The sequence below is a fragment of the Neomonachus schauinslandi genome, chromosome 9 (assembly GCF_002201575.2).
Source record: "Neomonachus schauinslandi chromosome 9, ASM220157v2, whole genome shotgun sequence".
NCBI lineage: Eukaryota > Metazoa > Chordata > Mammalia > Carnivora > Phocidae > Neomonachus > Neomonachus schauinslandi.
The window spans coordinates 39,535,440-39,551,583 of NC_058411.1; the positions used below are offsets into that span (position 1 = coordinate 39,535,440).

Here is a 16,144-nt window from a genome sequence, read left to right on the forward strand (position 1 = left end):
GGGGTGACTCTTGGGTTTTGTTCTTCTCAAGAAGGGAAGAGAGGAAAATGAATGATAGTGGGCTCCATCGTTAGAAGCCCAGGGGCATTGTGCGTTATGGTCATCTTCACAGCCTGCTCAGTAGAACTGGCAAAAATTTTCTCTTATATTGCTCTACTTTGTTACACTTTCCACTGAAAAAGAGTAAAGGTATTGATTCTTATGGGAAATGTAAAGCTCAGATATCAAATTGTATATAAGGATCCAGACTAAGCTTTCTTTGTCTTACTGAAGGAGGGAACATGAAAAGCAATGGGTAAGGAGTAATGGATGATTTTTCAGATTTGTTGATATTGGTGGGCCAAAATAGAGAGTTCTGTACATCAGATTACCTGATGAAATCTGTGAACCTGGAAAACTTCCCTGAGAGAATGAATCAGAAATTAAAACTGTGACTTCTAGAATCTTTGCCACACTGAAATAGAAAAACCAACTGAGGGACTGTTGCTAAGAAAGTGCTTTGTCATTTTTTTAAGTAGCTAGATGAAGATAGATAGGTATGTAAAACACTGATTAATTGGGCCATAACAGTAATTAGCCTTTTCCTTCAGGTGGCCTGCCTTTTCAGCATAGCCCTGGAAACAGACTATTTTTGTGCTAATGAGATATGTGTTTCTCAAGCAACAAGAAAACATCTCCCCTAATGGAATTTTGTTTTATTTCTTCTCTCTGTGTCCATCTGTCTGTCCGTGTGTGTGCCTCTCTGGCTCTTTGTTCGCTTTGTGGGACGACAGAACCATCTGCTGCAGAATCCCAGGGGAAATGCAGCATCTCCGAGGATGAGCTGATCACTGCCATTAAAGAAGCAAAGGGGTTATCCTATGAAACAACGGAGAGCCCACGGCTGGCGGGCCAGGTGACCAACAGGCCCGAGGCCAAGGCCAGGTCCGGGCTGCCGACCATCCCCAGCCCCCTGGACCATGAGGCCAGCAGCGCGGAGTCGGGCGACTCGGAGATCGAGCTGGTGTCCGAGGACCCCCTGGCCGCCGAGGACGCGCTGCCCTCGGGCTACGTGACCTTCGGCCACGTGGGCGGCCCGCCGCCGTCGCCGGCCTCGCCGTCCATCCAGTACAGCATCCTGAGGGAGGAACGCGAGGCCGAGCTGGACAGCGAGCTCATCATCGAGTCGTGCGACGCGTCCTCCGCCTCGGAGGAGAGCCCCAAGCGGGAGCAGGACTCGCCCCCGATGAAGCCAGGCGCCCTGGACGCCATCCGGGAGGAGCCGGGCGCCCGGGCCGAGGAGGGCGCAGCCAGCCGCCAGGGCCTGGCCGACCCCGGCCCCTTCCTCAAGTTCCCCGCGGCACCCCCCCACACCGGCCCGGAGCTGCCCTCAGGGGACGGAGCCCCGGCGCCGCCCGAGGGGCCCACCGCCCAGGGGACACCTGCCGAAGCCGCGAGTTCCAGCCGAAGCCCGGCGGCCACGCACGGCACGGAGCCGGGAGGTCTTGGCGTCGCCCCGCCTCCGCTGTTCCTCAGTAAGCAACAAGGTAAAGTGACAGCTTTCTTCACTGCAGCACCTTGTCTGCTTAGTGCTCCCTGGGCGCTCTGAAGTGTTCCGCAGAGGGGCGGTTCAGGCTCGGCCCTGTTGCCCTGTCCTGGCTGGTCCAACAGTTGACAGAGAACAACCAGGGGAGGATGGGGAGAGGCAGATCCGCAGCCGGGACTTCGGTGGCAGGGTCTGGTGCTCCACGCGGCAGCGCTGGGCCGGCTGAAGCCCCGCGTCCCCAGTAATGAGCACTTGTGTGTACACGCCGAGATCTCTTGGATGGAGTGAATGCGTCCTTCCTTTCGTCCCCGGGTTGGATTTCCTCACCTGGGAAGGGATGGTTGCTCATTTCCATCTTCCCACCCCTCAGTGATGGGGAGTGGCTCCATCCCTGTAGGGGCTGGAACCCACCATAGTCAGCACATCCATTTCACAAGCCAAACTGGGTTTTACCTGGGCCACATGGACCTTAGCACCTTCCTTTGTCTTACCCAAGGAACGAGGGATTTGGACCTTGGTAAGTCCAAATTTTTTTGTGTCCTGGCCAGTCAGGAAAGACAGGGACCAAAGTTAATTCCAGAATTTTTCTTGTTCTTCAGCAAGACCTAAGTTAATTTTTTTTTTTTTAAGACCTAAGTTAATTTTTAAAGTCAAGCATAATTTAAGAATGATTTTAATTTGGCCATTCTACTTTTCCTACGAGAAGTCTTGAGTTGAAGTCTTCAAATGAAGGAGAAAAGGAAGGTGTTGTTTTATCTTAGACATTGTATGTGAAGAATGTGTAGCATTCTTCTTTCCAAATCATCTACCACACCTCACTGCCACTGGATTACGGACTTCAGGAAAGGAAGCAAAGAGTCAGTGAATAAATTAGGCCCTGTGCAGTCTAATTCATGGGCTACATTGAGTGAAGGGAGGGAAGGTCTTCAGCTCCTGGGTGGAGAACACTCAGGTAGAACTTCAAAACACCAAAGCACAACTTTATTCAAAGTCCCCTCCCACTGATCTCCTCTGCTTTTGCTTCTTTCAAAGTATTTTGCCTTTGGGGGATAAGTGATTTCAAGGGTATACCCTCCTTCCTGTGTATATGCTAATAACGTCAGTGATGTTGTTAGCAATTAAAGTGTTTCATATAAAAATAGAGGGCAGATCTTTCCCATTGTAGATTGGAGGGCAGCTTCTAAATTCTTTAACACATTGGAACAGGAGAACCAAGAGGGATGTGATGAAAAGATAACCCTGCTGTGTGGTTGCTTGGTGGTTTAGACACGTGGCATCATGTAGCGTCCCGTAGAATTGACTCTTGATTTCCCAAATAACTCTTCCCTGAGAGTTTAAAGTGTATTTAGTGCGTGCAATCGTGAGGATATTTGATGACAGATTTAGCAGTGGGAAGGTGTGTTTGTTAGGTGAAGATTAAAACCAATTTTGGATTCTTTTGCTTCCACTCTGACTGTGATGGGGAAGGACCCTGCAAGTTGCAGGGAGCCCCGGGAAATGGCGTTAGCATGAACAGTCTTCCATCCCTTTTGGTCCTGAAGTGGTGGAACTTGTGTCTTGCTGAGTACAAGTTCACATCACTGTACTTGAACGGACATGTGTTTCCATCTTATCCCCCAAATAATGTCCCTGAAAGAGTCACCATGTGTGCAGTGCTGTTCAAATATGTGTATTCTCAGAAGCAAATACATCGGAAGGCTAATAAGGAGAAAATTGTGCAGGCCCATTTCTCTCCCTAGTAAATCTGAGAGACAAGTGCGACAGCTGGGACCGACAAGAGTGACCAGACGTCTGATGAAGGGTGAAGGCGAAGGAAAACCGCAGCTGCGAACGCAAAGGCTTCTGAGCATCTTTTCTGGCCAATCCTGGTGCCGTTGTCCTCTCTGTACGAGTTGTCCCATATGGCTTGGACCCTCTGCTGCCAAGTTTAGGCATGAGAGAGTAGAGAGTGGCAGTCTTTTCAAACGAGCCAGGCCTGCCAAGGTGAATAACCTCTGCTCCCTGCCCTGAGGGGTCCTTTAAATTCCAGTCTCCCGCTGGAACTGACTGCTCAGCTGCATTCTCTGTAGAGAGAGTCTGAAAGGCTGTGCTGGGGCAGCCAAGCACCAGAGGTCTGGGAGGATGACTCAGTGCTGCCAGCATGTTGTTGGAGCTCTGAGGTTCCTCCTGGTCTCACCTGCTCCATCTCAGCAGGTGGCAGGATCAGTGCCACGCGGCCTCCCCCCGGCTGTTCTTAATCACTGTCAGTGGACGGTAGGATCGTGCTCAGGTCAAGCAGGACTCTGGCAGCAGTGAGGGCAGGTCGGCTTCCGCGGTCGCCTGCTCTTGCCCACTGAATCCTCTGGCAGTATAAATGCATTCCAGTTCAGGTATTCACAGTTTGCTTATCTCTCTGGCTTTGGAGCTGTGCGGCTGATGCTGAGCTGAGTTGCAGAAAGGTCCAGAAATATTTAGAATAAGGTCTGGCAAATATCTGATGGCATCAGAGTATGAGCTGTCAAGGAGCTCCAGGGTTTCCTGGGACACATGGCCTCCTAAGGTCTATTTTTGGAGCTTTTTCACTCTTCAGAGGCTTCTGGTGCTGTTGCACTGGAGACAAAATGCAGTTTGTCATTTTCCAGTTTCCCTCCTGTGCTCACTCCTGAACTCTCATTACCCTGTCATTCTGCTCCCCCACACCTTCCAGGAAGGCCTGTTAGGAGCATCAGATTCTGAGAGCGTAGAGAAGTTCTCAGTGCTGCAAGGTTAGCCCTGACTGTCAGGGACATCGAGTGAAAAGCCAAGCAAGAGAATCTCAATAAAACACTGACACCCAGTGTGACTCATCAGGATAGCTGTGTGGAATTCACCAAACCTATTTAATTGCAGAATTTTTTTATTGGCGTGTTCCTCAGGGTTCCTCTTCTAGGGAACACTTTTTGGGAAATAGTGGTCTCTTCATGCTCACATCCACTCCCTGCATTCTGATTTCTTTACCTTGCAACTCAAAAGTACGGTGCTTGGACCAGCCACGTGGGTCGTATGTGGGAGCCCATTAGAAATCTCACTCCATCCCGGACCTATGGAGTCAGAATCTGCATTCTAACAAGATCCCCTAGTGATTCCTATATCTGGCAAAGCCTGAGAAGCAGTGTTTTAGACTCCTGCAGCCAGCTTTCACATTCCTACCTGTAACCATCCTGATAAAGGTCATGGCCTCTTTTGAGTCTCATCTTTCTTTTTTTTGTCTTAAGATTTCATTTATTTATTTGACAGAGAGAGACACAGCGAGAGAGGGAACACAAGCAGGGGGAGTGGGAGAGGGAGAAGCAGGCTCCCCGCTGAGCAGGGAGCCCAACGCGGGGCTCCATCCCAGGACCTGGAATCATGACCTGAGCCGAAGGCAGGCGCTTAACGACTGAACCACCCAGGCGCCCCTCAAGTCTCATTTTTCTTATCCTCTCTGGTAATTTAAGATCATAGTGCTGGCCAGTCCTTAAAACATTAGTGAGAAACTAGTGTACGTTGATAATAATAAATACAAACTGAACGAAATGGTGCCAAATAAAAGTTACAGTTCCCCTACTCCGCCCTCCTGATCTAATTCTCGGAGATATTCACAGGCTTTTGTTTTGGTTTTGTTGTTCTGATGCCTTTCAGAAATTTTCTTCAAGTATTCAGGCATATATAAGTTGTAACCACACAAGTGATATCACATTGGACGACTGCTTTGTAACTTGCTTGCTGTGACAGTAAAATTAGGGACAGTACCCACTCACATGAACACTGTTCTCTCCTTCTTAGAACTTTTTCCTCCCTTATCTCCCTGGTGTTTCCCCTTCCTGCTCCAGCCCTTACTCTCTGACCTCTTTCCTCGTCTTTTTTGCTACCTTTCTTCCAGTTCCTCTGCCTCTGAGTTCTGTCCCTGTCTTTCTTTGTCCCTCATTTCCTTGCTGTCACCCACACAGGTTTTCAGCCACTGCCTTATGGGTAGCACATCCCAGATCTCTGGCTTTGGAGAATTCTTCTCCTGGGCTCCAAGCCCATTTCCCCACTGTTGATTGGACATCCCTTAGACCCTCCAAATGCAATCCGTTGATGTTATTTGTCAAAATCTGCTCCTTTCCTTCCTTTATGCCCTTTCTGAGCTAATGACGGGGTATCATTTGGGCTTCACTTTGGCTTAAACATTCAAATCAGTTCTGGATCTAAATAAAAACTCACTAGCCTGAGACGTGGTTAAAAGTACAACATGAACATAAGCACTTAGTGGAAGTCTTGTGGCAATGTTTGGTTATAAAATTAAATGATCCAGAGTGGTTTTTTTTTTTAAGATTTTTTTTTTATGTGAGAAACAGAGAACATAGGCAGGGTTGGGGGGGGGGGCAGAGGGAGAGGGAGAAGCAGACCTCCCCACTGAGCAGGGAGCCCCATCTGGGACTCGATCCCAGGACCCCGGGATCATGACCTGAGCCGAAGGCAGATGCTTAACGAACTGAGCCACCTAGGCACCCCCAGAATGTTCTTAACATTTGAAAGATTATTAAAATAGAAATACAAAATGTGAAAATTCTCTTTGCGACCCTCTCAAGCACGCATCTAATGACACCAGTCTGAAGAATGTTGGTTCAAGCCAGTGGTCCCCAGAGTATTGCCCAAGCACCAGGTTCCTCAGAACCTCTTGGGGTACTGATGACAAATGCAGGTCCCCACTCTGCTCCTGCGCCAGGACTGCAGAATCCGAATGCATCAGGGCACAAACCTGTGCTTTCAGTAAGCATGCTGAAGAGAATTTGGGTTGTAAGCAGATGAGCTGGCAGCCCAGACCTGTAGTAAAAAACCACCTTGGTGAGCATGCCCGAGGCATATGTTGTTTTTTAATTGGAGAGACTGAGGGGGCACTCAGCTGTTTCCATCCCTTCCTGTGCCCTGGGAAGCAGGCCTCTGTACCTTCCCTTTGTGATCACCAGCTGCAGTAGCCTGAGCTTGCCAGGCTAAGCCCCTCGTGACAGGGAAAAGCTGATCTCCTCCTTGGGGGCATGATTTGCTGGAAGGCTACCAGATGGAGGTCTTCTAAATAGACCTAACGTTTATGGTGTTTATTATTGCTTCTCATTATTAGGCCAGATATCACTCCTGTCCTAAAATATTTGAAGGAACCAAAATAAGTGTGACCCATTTACTTTTCTTCTTATAATTCTAAAAACAAGTCATCAACGTCTAGTCCCATATTTATTTGCTTTCACGAGACCAAATTCATAAATCAGTCTGTAAAGATTCTTGGAAAGTCTCTATCTTTCACAGTGCAGATCTCAGAACCAGCCTGAGGACTTAGGCCCCTTCCCTTGTAGCTGCTGCCCCCGAGCCAGCTTTCAACAAGATGGACCAGTAACTGATGGATAAAGCTTGGCTTCTCTGAGGACATATGCAATGTACTACTTAGATGGAGACACTGAGCCTTCCATCTTAGACTATTCAAAACAATTAAGCTGCTTTTGTGAGACTTTGCCCATCAATAGAAGGTGCTGTCCTGGCCTAGGCATCCCAAATGAGGCTGCTGGTAAGCAGCTCACCTCTCTGGCTTTTCCTTCTGAAGTAGTCACAAGGTTAGCATTGTCCCAGATTGCTTATTGACCTATGTTTTTTAAATGGTGACTTTAAAACACAGGGGAGGTTTTCTTCTCAGGCTTGGATAAAATTGCTCTAAATCTGGATGGCCCCAGAGCTTATTATTTCTAGGGACAGATATTCTTGATATTTCAACAGGGTGTGTGTATAGCTCTGAAGTGGTTATTATACCTCTGTAATATTTCAATGTCAGTTTTTGGGACATGGTAAACCCCAACTCCCTCGTAAATTTTGCCTGGGCACAGAATGGGGCACAGATAAGCTCCTAAGATGGATTCAATTCAACCTTGAACTTGCCTGTAGAGATAGAGTTCACAGATGGCAAACATTATGGTGCCTCTAAGAAATAATGACCCTAATAATGGTGATCCTGATTCACTATCTAGCCCCTTTACCCCTCACATAAATCATCCTTTCTTGCTGATATAATCATGCAGCTTGGAGGATATAATTTACATACTTCTAATTGTCAGAGCCAAGACTGACTCCAGATGATTCTCAAATCCCTTTTAAATGCTAACTTCACCTTCCACTAAAGTCTGGGTGAGATCCTCACAGATACAGTCTCTGTACTTCTGGATTCTATCTTTGCAATCCCACAGAACACTCTAATATAGAATGAAATAAATTTTACCTAATGTTATGCCAGCCTTGCAAGAGCAAGACCTTACCGATTCATTCATCCTTCTTTTGACTCAACCAGTAAGGTATACTACATGCCTGATGCTATCAATATAATGGTGACCAAGGCAGACATGAATCCACCCCTCATGGGGCTTACATTGGTGGAGACAGGGAGGTTTCAATTAAAAAGGAAATCAGTAGAGTGATGTGTGAGAGTGAAAGAGTACCTGGTGGTAGGGTGGTAGTCACTTTTAGGTAGGAAGGTCAGAGAAGGAGGAAACTGCGTGGCCAACTATGGCAAGAGACGATTAAAGAAAATTCCAAACAATAGAAAATAAAAAAGGCCAGAGGGAGGAAAGTTCTGGGGTCATTCTAGAAACTGAAAAAAAAGAAAAGGTCTGCATAGCTGGAGTGTGGTAGGCCAAGGTGACAGTGGCAAGAAATGGGATTGGAAGGTTGGCAGTGCCCTTTCATACCCAGCCCAGGGTGCAAAGTTTGGTCTTTATACCAACCGTTGTGAGAAGCCACCAAAAGAGTTTTAAACTAGGAAGTAACATGACCTGCTCTCCATTTTTTTAAAGTCACATTGGCTGCTGTCCGGGGAAGGGGTTGGAGGAGGACAAGTGTGGAAGCAGGAAGACTGATGAGGAAGCCATGGCTGTAGTTCGGGTATGGGAGGACAGTGACTGGGACAGGGTGGTAGCCATACACATGGAGAGGAATGGATGGAACTTTGCAGACTGACTTCACAGGACTCACTGAGGCATTGGGTGGGTGGTTGGGGTGACTTGATTCCCAATATCTCTCAAGTTATCTTTTAGTTTTCAGTCACCATAATGATTACAAGTAGATGCAAAAAGTCTGGGTGAGATCCCAGAGATCCCATTTACAATGGGAAAAAATAACCCTAAACTTAGTGCTGTTTCATGAGTCATTTACCCTTTTTTGTGTCTACTGTAAGAAAACCATCCATTTGAGTGATGACAGCACTGAAATACTCTCTCACAGTTTGACCTCTGTATCTAGTATATTTCCATGGCCAAGCTGCTGGGGGTCTAATGGTCATCAGTGTGTTTAGATGACCGTGATGTTTGGGTGGCTGAGACTGGAGCTGGAATGAGGGTCAAATATGGTACCTGTGGAGGTTAAATAAGGCATGTAGTAAGGGGGGGCAGGGATTGTGGACAAGCAAGTCACTTATCTAAATAGAATTAGGTGCAAGTTTGGCTAGGGCTAGGAACTTATAAAAACCTCAGAAAGCCTGAAGTACAGTCCCAAATATGGATAAAAGTTATACTAACAGGCAAAGAAAAGATAGCAGCCTGCCAGAGAGCAGAGGTTAAAGTCAGAGAAAAAGGTGGCTTTAAGGCAAACACTCAAATTGGGGTCTGAAGTAGGAACAAGTGCACCACTGGGTTTGGTTACTTCATCTCAAGGCTCCAGCTGACCATGGTCTATCTGTGATTGCTTGGGGCTTTTGGAGTCAACACTATTTTTGTCACGCTCCTTCTAGGTTTGAAATGACCTAGGCCTGAGGCAGTAGTCCTCTTCTGCCAGGTGAAGTATTGATCCAGGAATTGTCTCTCCTTGTGGAGCTTTGGGTCAGTTGGTAGGGAGAGAGGATGAGGTGCTCAGTGAAACTGTTGGGTTTTTCTTGACAGTGTTCCTCAAAGTGTTGTTGTTGGACCATTTGTATCAGAAGCTGTTTGTTGGAATACAAATTTCTAGGTTCACCCCACAATCTCCTAGGGAGGGGCTGAGGAATCTGCTTCATTAAGTAGGTCCCAGGGAACCCTAGGCACACCAGAATTTGAGAATTATTGTTTGAGGGACTGTGTTGAGGCTGAATTTTCAGAAGACTCAGAGTAATCTTTGGCAGTTTTTTCCTGTAGTGCCTCTCCTCTCCCCTTCCCTTCCCCTCCTCCCCCTCCTCCCCTCTCCCCCCTCCCCTCTCCCCTCCTCTCTCCTCTCCCCTCCTCTCTCCTCTCCCCTCCTCTCCCCTCCCCTCCTTCCCCTCCTCTCCCCTCCCCTCTCTTTTCTTTTCTTTCCCTGAAAGTTGGCTTTTCTGTTTGGGCTCAGATATTAGTTAAAATGGTTCATATGAGGGCTTTACAATGAAATTTATACTGTTAACTCTGAGACTTCCACCTCCTCATGGGAGAGAAGTAGAGGGGCGATAATGTGAGTCTTGGCAGCCCACTCTGGAGGATGTTCCTAACATCTCGCCACCTCACAAAGCCTCCAGAACAAAGACCCCAGAAGGACATGGTGGGAACACAGATAGCTAAGCATTCCCATTCCCAGTAGTTTAGGGCCTCCTGAGTCAAGAGTCCTCCAGGTGGTCTCTGTTTATAGCTTGGAAAAATCATAGGAGAGAGAAAGGGCCTGAGGGTGGGGTTGAGCCCCAGGCACAGGTTGTACCAGGCACAAATGAGGAGTTACAAGCTTGATCTTACACACGATAAAGATGTCACTGCCACTAATAAATAATTCAATTGAAAGCTGCAGATTATGGTAAATACAGCATTCTGGCTTACGTCTTTTCTTCTGGCAGTTACCTCATTTTCTTACAACTCTTGGCCGAACACTGAAATCATGGGGGATTTTTCTACACACAAATCACTGGCAAAAGCAGATGATGTGTCCCCAAACTAATTCTTTTACTTCCAAACTCACTTTTTTTTTTTTACCTCCCCCTAATGCCTCATGGAGATTTGATTCTACATCTAAAAGTGCAGAGGAAATCAAGTAAAGCAGAAGAGTGGTTTTCGTATTGATTATCTCAACTCAGTGTTAATGTCTGTTGCCATCCAGTGGTTGTGATGAAAATATCCAACCTTTACTTTCTAACCTCATCTCAAACCACCAGATTTGACATGCACAGATCTCTTGGGTTGTGATGTAAGAAAATATGTCTTTGAATGATTTTACAGTGTCCACTGGATGGCTAAATGGCTGGACCATTTATGTGGTGATTGATCAGTTAAATCATCATCCGTATTTTCCTTGGAACAAGCACAAGGACAGAGTTTCAAAAGATATTCCCAAATGGGTAGCTTAGTTTTTACCAGAATTAATTTTAAGTTATACCATTTGGCCTGTGCCAAACCATAAACTAGAATACCATGTAGAATTTGTGAACCAGTTTCCTACTAATAGGAGTTTTTGGATCAATGCCCTTGTTTTAAATGGAAATCCAAGATTGATGTATAGGTAATTGTTCCAGGTGATATTTCAGGGTTAGAAGAACCAGAATCTGAAATAAGATCTGACTCTCATCCAGAGCCCTTTTCCAACTAAATTGATTTCCAAGTAGTTGACTTGTTTGTAAGAAAATCTAAAACTTTTCTATGTCCAGTTACTCTAGAATTTGAAGATGTAAGATTTACTATCATTAGTGTATATGGACATAAATAGGACTTTCAGAATAGTACACACTATGTGCAGCTAGGTCAAGTGTTAGCATTGTCAGTCAGCTGGAAATTTAGTCCAGTTACCTAGAAAGGATTTAATTTTTCTTTAATTTTAGGTTAGTCAACTGATGGTGAATCAGTTTTATATGAAGTCATAGTTCTCTCCAGTGTTGGAAATTAAAAAAAAAAGTCACAAGGACTTTGATTCTAGATAATTTTGATACAGGTAAAATGGCCTCATTGTCAATTTGTCCCTTTTATTTTTTTTCTCTTCCCTTTGTTGGGGTCCACATTTTTAGGACCTCTTTTATTCCTCTGAACAGAATCTTGAAATTTGGGGTAGATTTTATATATTCTGCAAAGATGTGCTCTAATTCCAAAGCCAAAAATCTTGGCTTTGACTTTGATTTCGAAAGCCTCTCAGGGTTTCCATTCTCGTTCCTGTGGATACCACACCTTTCCCTCAGATCGCATTAGTGTGGCTGAAAACACAAGAGGACTCCTTGCTTGAGAAGTCCCTGAGCCAAACCCTAGAGGCTGAGAGCAAAGTCGTAGTAAAGAGAGACGTTTCGGAATTCAACCTTACTGTTCATCTGTCGTATCTGGACTAATATGCCTTTAGGATGAGATACAGATCATTTACTTGAATTGTAAGTTTTATCTTTCCAACTGTATATAATGTTTGTTCTTATAATTTATATGATGCCTATTTTGTAACAGGTAAAGCTAGGTAACTTTCCACCAAGTTAATACTTTCTCTTCCATAGTATAGAGTCATTTCTGGGAAGTGGCTGCTTAGTTCAGCTCCACATTTCGCAGACCTCCTTTGCATCTAGGTGAAGCTAGATGCCTGATTCTTATCAATGGAATGTGAATGGAAGCGAAGTGGGTCACATCTGGGGCAATGTTGAAGACGTAGTTGTGCCTCGTCCTCCTTAAAGGTTTTACATCTAGGAGATGACAAAGGGAAAAGAACCTAGGTCCCAACACCACATTGATCTATTAAGTTAGCTCAAAATAAATTTCTCCCATGTGAAGCCACTGAAATTTTGGGGTTGTTACTATAGCTAGCCTCATCCTGACTAGTATGCTAACCCATGATGTAACATGAGGTTAGGAAAGACCTGTTGTTAGAATGTTGGAACATATGTCCCATAGTCGCACGATTTTATGTCTTGCTTCTCCTCCATACCTTTTTACTTTGTACTCTCTTTTGCTGATGCTAATTAGTCCTACTGCTAAAATTACTGCTGTATAATTCTGAACCTATTAGAAAAAAACAATCCTGTCCTCAAGACATTGTATTGCTACTTAGTGAAATATTATCATAAAAACCAAACAGATCTTTAATAACCACAAGGTGAGTAGCTGGTGCCCTCTGGAGTTGTGCAAAGTAAGAAGTAACCCTTGTGGTGGCCATCAGGTTTATCAGAGCAGAAGCATATGAAGTTTTTGTGAGATAAACTGCTGAGAGAACCAGAGCCCTGTGTCTAGGGCTAGCCCTAGGCAAAATTGGGAAATAGGCACAGTATCTTGAGGTCCCCTGCCTCCCGCCACTCTTTTATCTCTCAGCAATCTCCCTCAGCTACTTGAGGCTCCAGTGCTCCTGAGCTCTCCTGGCTTCCCTTTCAAACATGCATTCCCTGTGTCCTGGGTCCTTGGAGTCCTTCATGCTTCCCTTATTCTTAGGGTGTACCATACAGGTGTAATTTGATAAACCAATTCTTTTTCATGTGTTGGTGAGCTAGTGTGTGATTCCTCCTAAGCAACAGATCTCCAGAATGAGCCACCTTAGGGTAAGACTAGTCCACAGTTTTAGGGAGTAAGTTTCCTCAGTCTAAGACTCCATTCTCAGCAGTATGTGTTCTGAGACACAAACATATTAGAATCTGGTTTCAACCAGAACGCCCTTTCTAAACTTACTGAACAGGTGCCAGGGGAACGCCATCCTAGTGTGGGGATCATCAGTTCATTGTTGCCTGATACAGAATTAGAACAAGAAGACTGGATGCTTCATTGGAAATTTCCATCTCACTTTTGTGACCTGTGAACTGTTCTCTAAGGACAGGGATCCTCAGCAGCAGAATCCCTGAGCTATGCCCGAGGTCCTTCCCTCTCTGGTGACCCCTTGTTTAGATTCCCCTTCTCTGGATTCGGTATGACGTTGATTGTATATCCTTCTCTTCACTGGGACAAGGACTCAGGGGCCAGCTGGGTTTGGATCCTAGTTCTACCACTTACTACTAGCTGTGTAATTTTGGGCAAGTTAACCTGTCTGCACTTCAATTTTTTCATCTGTTCAAAGGGGAGAATAGTACCTGCATATGGGATTCTTGTGAGGATTAATTGAGAACATTTAGGTTAAGTAATTATGTTTTCATTTTATTACTACTTAAATATTTATGTTAATAATAATTATACAATGAGAAGGGATTTTGGAAGAATCTAGCCCAGTTACTGATTTAATGCAGGAAATCTTTCTGCAACATCTTCTTTCATAAAGTTTCAATTAATAAGTTTATAGGTTTTCTTAATATGTCAGAGTTTGATTGGCTGCTTTCCAGTGATTTATAGCAAGTGGACTTGATATCACTAATAAGCTCCTTCCCAAGCATATTGTGGGACAGGTTGCTTCTGGGAAGTCTTCCTAAAGCCAGCTGGCCCAATTTATCTTCTTCTGTTGAGTATTGGTTTTTTACCTAAAATATATATGCTTAGGCTCCACCCTAAATATCCCAGAGTATAATCTGTGGATGTAATGTCCCTACATCAGAATTTTTTAGACTCCCCCAGGGTGATCTGTAAAATGCCTGTGCAAGGTTTGCAGCCATTGAGTTAACCCCAACTGTGGTATACAGTTCCCTGAATCTTTAGTCCCATTTGTTGTTCTCCCCAGACTCTGGCATTTTGTAGTTTTTTGACTCTGTTAGTCAGCCCACACTGGAGTAACAAACCCCTAAATCTCAACGGCTTAGCTAACAAATATTTATTTCTGGCTTATACAAAATCTGATGCCAGTTGGTGGGGTTCTTTTTTGTCCAGTTACAAAGGCATCCAAGCTCCTTCTCACCTATGCCACTGAATATCAACAAATGGTTTCCCAGGTTGTCATGCCAGGAGAAGAGAAAGCTGGAGGGGCATGCTAGTTCTTCAAAGCCTCCTCCTAGGAATGACACATGCCACTTTTGCTTATGGCCCATTGGCCAGAACTAGTAACATGACTGTCTGCTGAAGCATGGGGCACACTAGAAATTCAGTGAGCATTAAGTAGTTATTGCAGACTTCTTGCACAATTATTTCTTGTTTTAGAATTTCATAGCTGTTAACGTTACCCACTGTATTATATGTGCATTTGTTTATTTGTTTATTGCTTGTCTCTCCCACGTAGATTTGAAGTTAACATCACACACCTTGATTTGTTGCTGTGTCTCCAGGGCCTACAGTGGTACCTGGTAAGTAGTAGGGACACAATAAACATTTGATGAATAAATGAATAGTAACTCCAGACACTTGGGTAAAGACGCTGAAGTATATTATGGGATTTTGTTGTATGTCAGGGTGCTTTATAACTGTGCTCTTTCCCAAGAGCTCATTTAAATGTACTGAGTCCAGTGAAAGTTTAAAGAATAATAGGCCAATTAAGAAGAGAATATTGTGTGTGGATCCCCTACTGTTACTCATGAAGAGCATTTACCTCTTGGCTCTGCACTCCTGGAGTGATCATCCCAGGAAAGGGCCAATGGAGTCAGCAGAGAAAAATGCTTTTCTGAGGTTCAGCTGACGTAGCCAATAATAGATTTGAGTTGACAAAGCAGAAGATGCCATCACTGTAGGCCTGTGTTCAGTCTTTCTTTGCTGAGCCTATGGAATTTGTACAAGTCCAGTCTATTGAAAGTTTATAACCCCTCTAAAATGGAAAAACTTTCTGCAGTGAACGCTTCTTGTTATTTTGAACACAGCAGAACCCAGTTTAAAACAAGGCTTGTTATTAAGGTTGATATGGAGACAGGCAGTATTACGTAGTGACTAAGGCATGAGCTCTGGAATAGACAGATACGGATTTGAACCCCAGTCCCCCAGTTGCTGGCCTGAAAGTTCCCAAGCCTCATCTGTAAAATAATAATTCCTACTCCTTAGAATAGTAAGGAGATTAAGTTGAATTCATTAAATACTGTTTTCAGGGGCTTAGGTTAGTAGAAGACCTGGCACACAGTGTAAATGGCAGCAATTACTATCACATACGATTGGATTGTGTTTTCTGTGCTAGATCAGGCTGTGCACCCAGATTATAGTCAGTAATGGCAGTTGCCAAGGCTACGGGAAATGTGAGGCAGCAGGGGTGGGCTCTCCTCGGTGGGTCAGCCCCCTGGCCTTAGAGGCTGGCAGCCTGGCAGGTCTTTGTGGCACCTGAGCTCCATCAGCAGCCCATCTTCCTTCTGCGCACTGAGCATTACTGCTCTCCAGGCTGGGGAGGATCTGAGTGGGCTGCTTCATGACCATCGATGCTCACCTGTCACAGAGACATTATTGCCTCTCATCAGCATTTAGCTCAAGCCCCCAACACTGGTCTCAGGCAAGCAGGATGGCTTTCTCCCAACACAGAAGAATGACCAGCAGCTTTCGCAGAACCATTAAGGCTACTTTCCTTTAAAAGGGACTGAATTCACGGCAAGCTTAGAATTGCACAAGACTTCTTTCCCATTTCCCAAAGTGTAACTCTACACACAAAGGAGGTTCAGCCCTATGATGTATTTTAATGGAAAGCTACATTCTGAACAATCAGATTCTTTAGTAATATTTGAAATAATGTTTGGGGAAAAGGTTTAGCTAGATTCTCACAGTGATAAACATGGAATAACCTCTTTAAAATGGATACACATGCCCTTGAGGATTTGTTTCTTACATCAAATGCTTCAGATGACTGCCATTTCTTTCAAAAAGCTCTTCCATTTTTGTTATATGCTTTCAGTAATCC

The 16,144-nt window shown here is 44.9% G+C and overlaps 1 protein-coding gene across 1 annotated transcript in view; it reads left to right on the forward strand.

Moving 5' to 3' along the window:
* The window catches only part of RTN1 (reticulon 1), a 214,739-nt gene that overhangs the window by 126,569 nt on the left and 72,026 nt on the right, over window positions 1-16,144 (forward strand). The window contains exon 3 of the mRNA XM_021701360.1: window positions 774-1,526. Coding sequence (XP_021557035.1) covers window positions 774-1,526 — 753 coding nt within the window. The remainder of the gene's footprint in view (window positions 1-773; window positions 1,527-16,144) is intronic.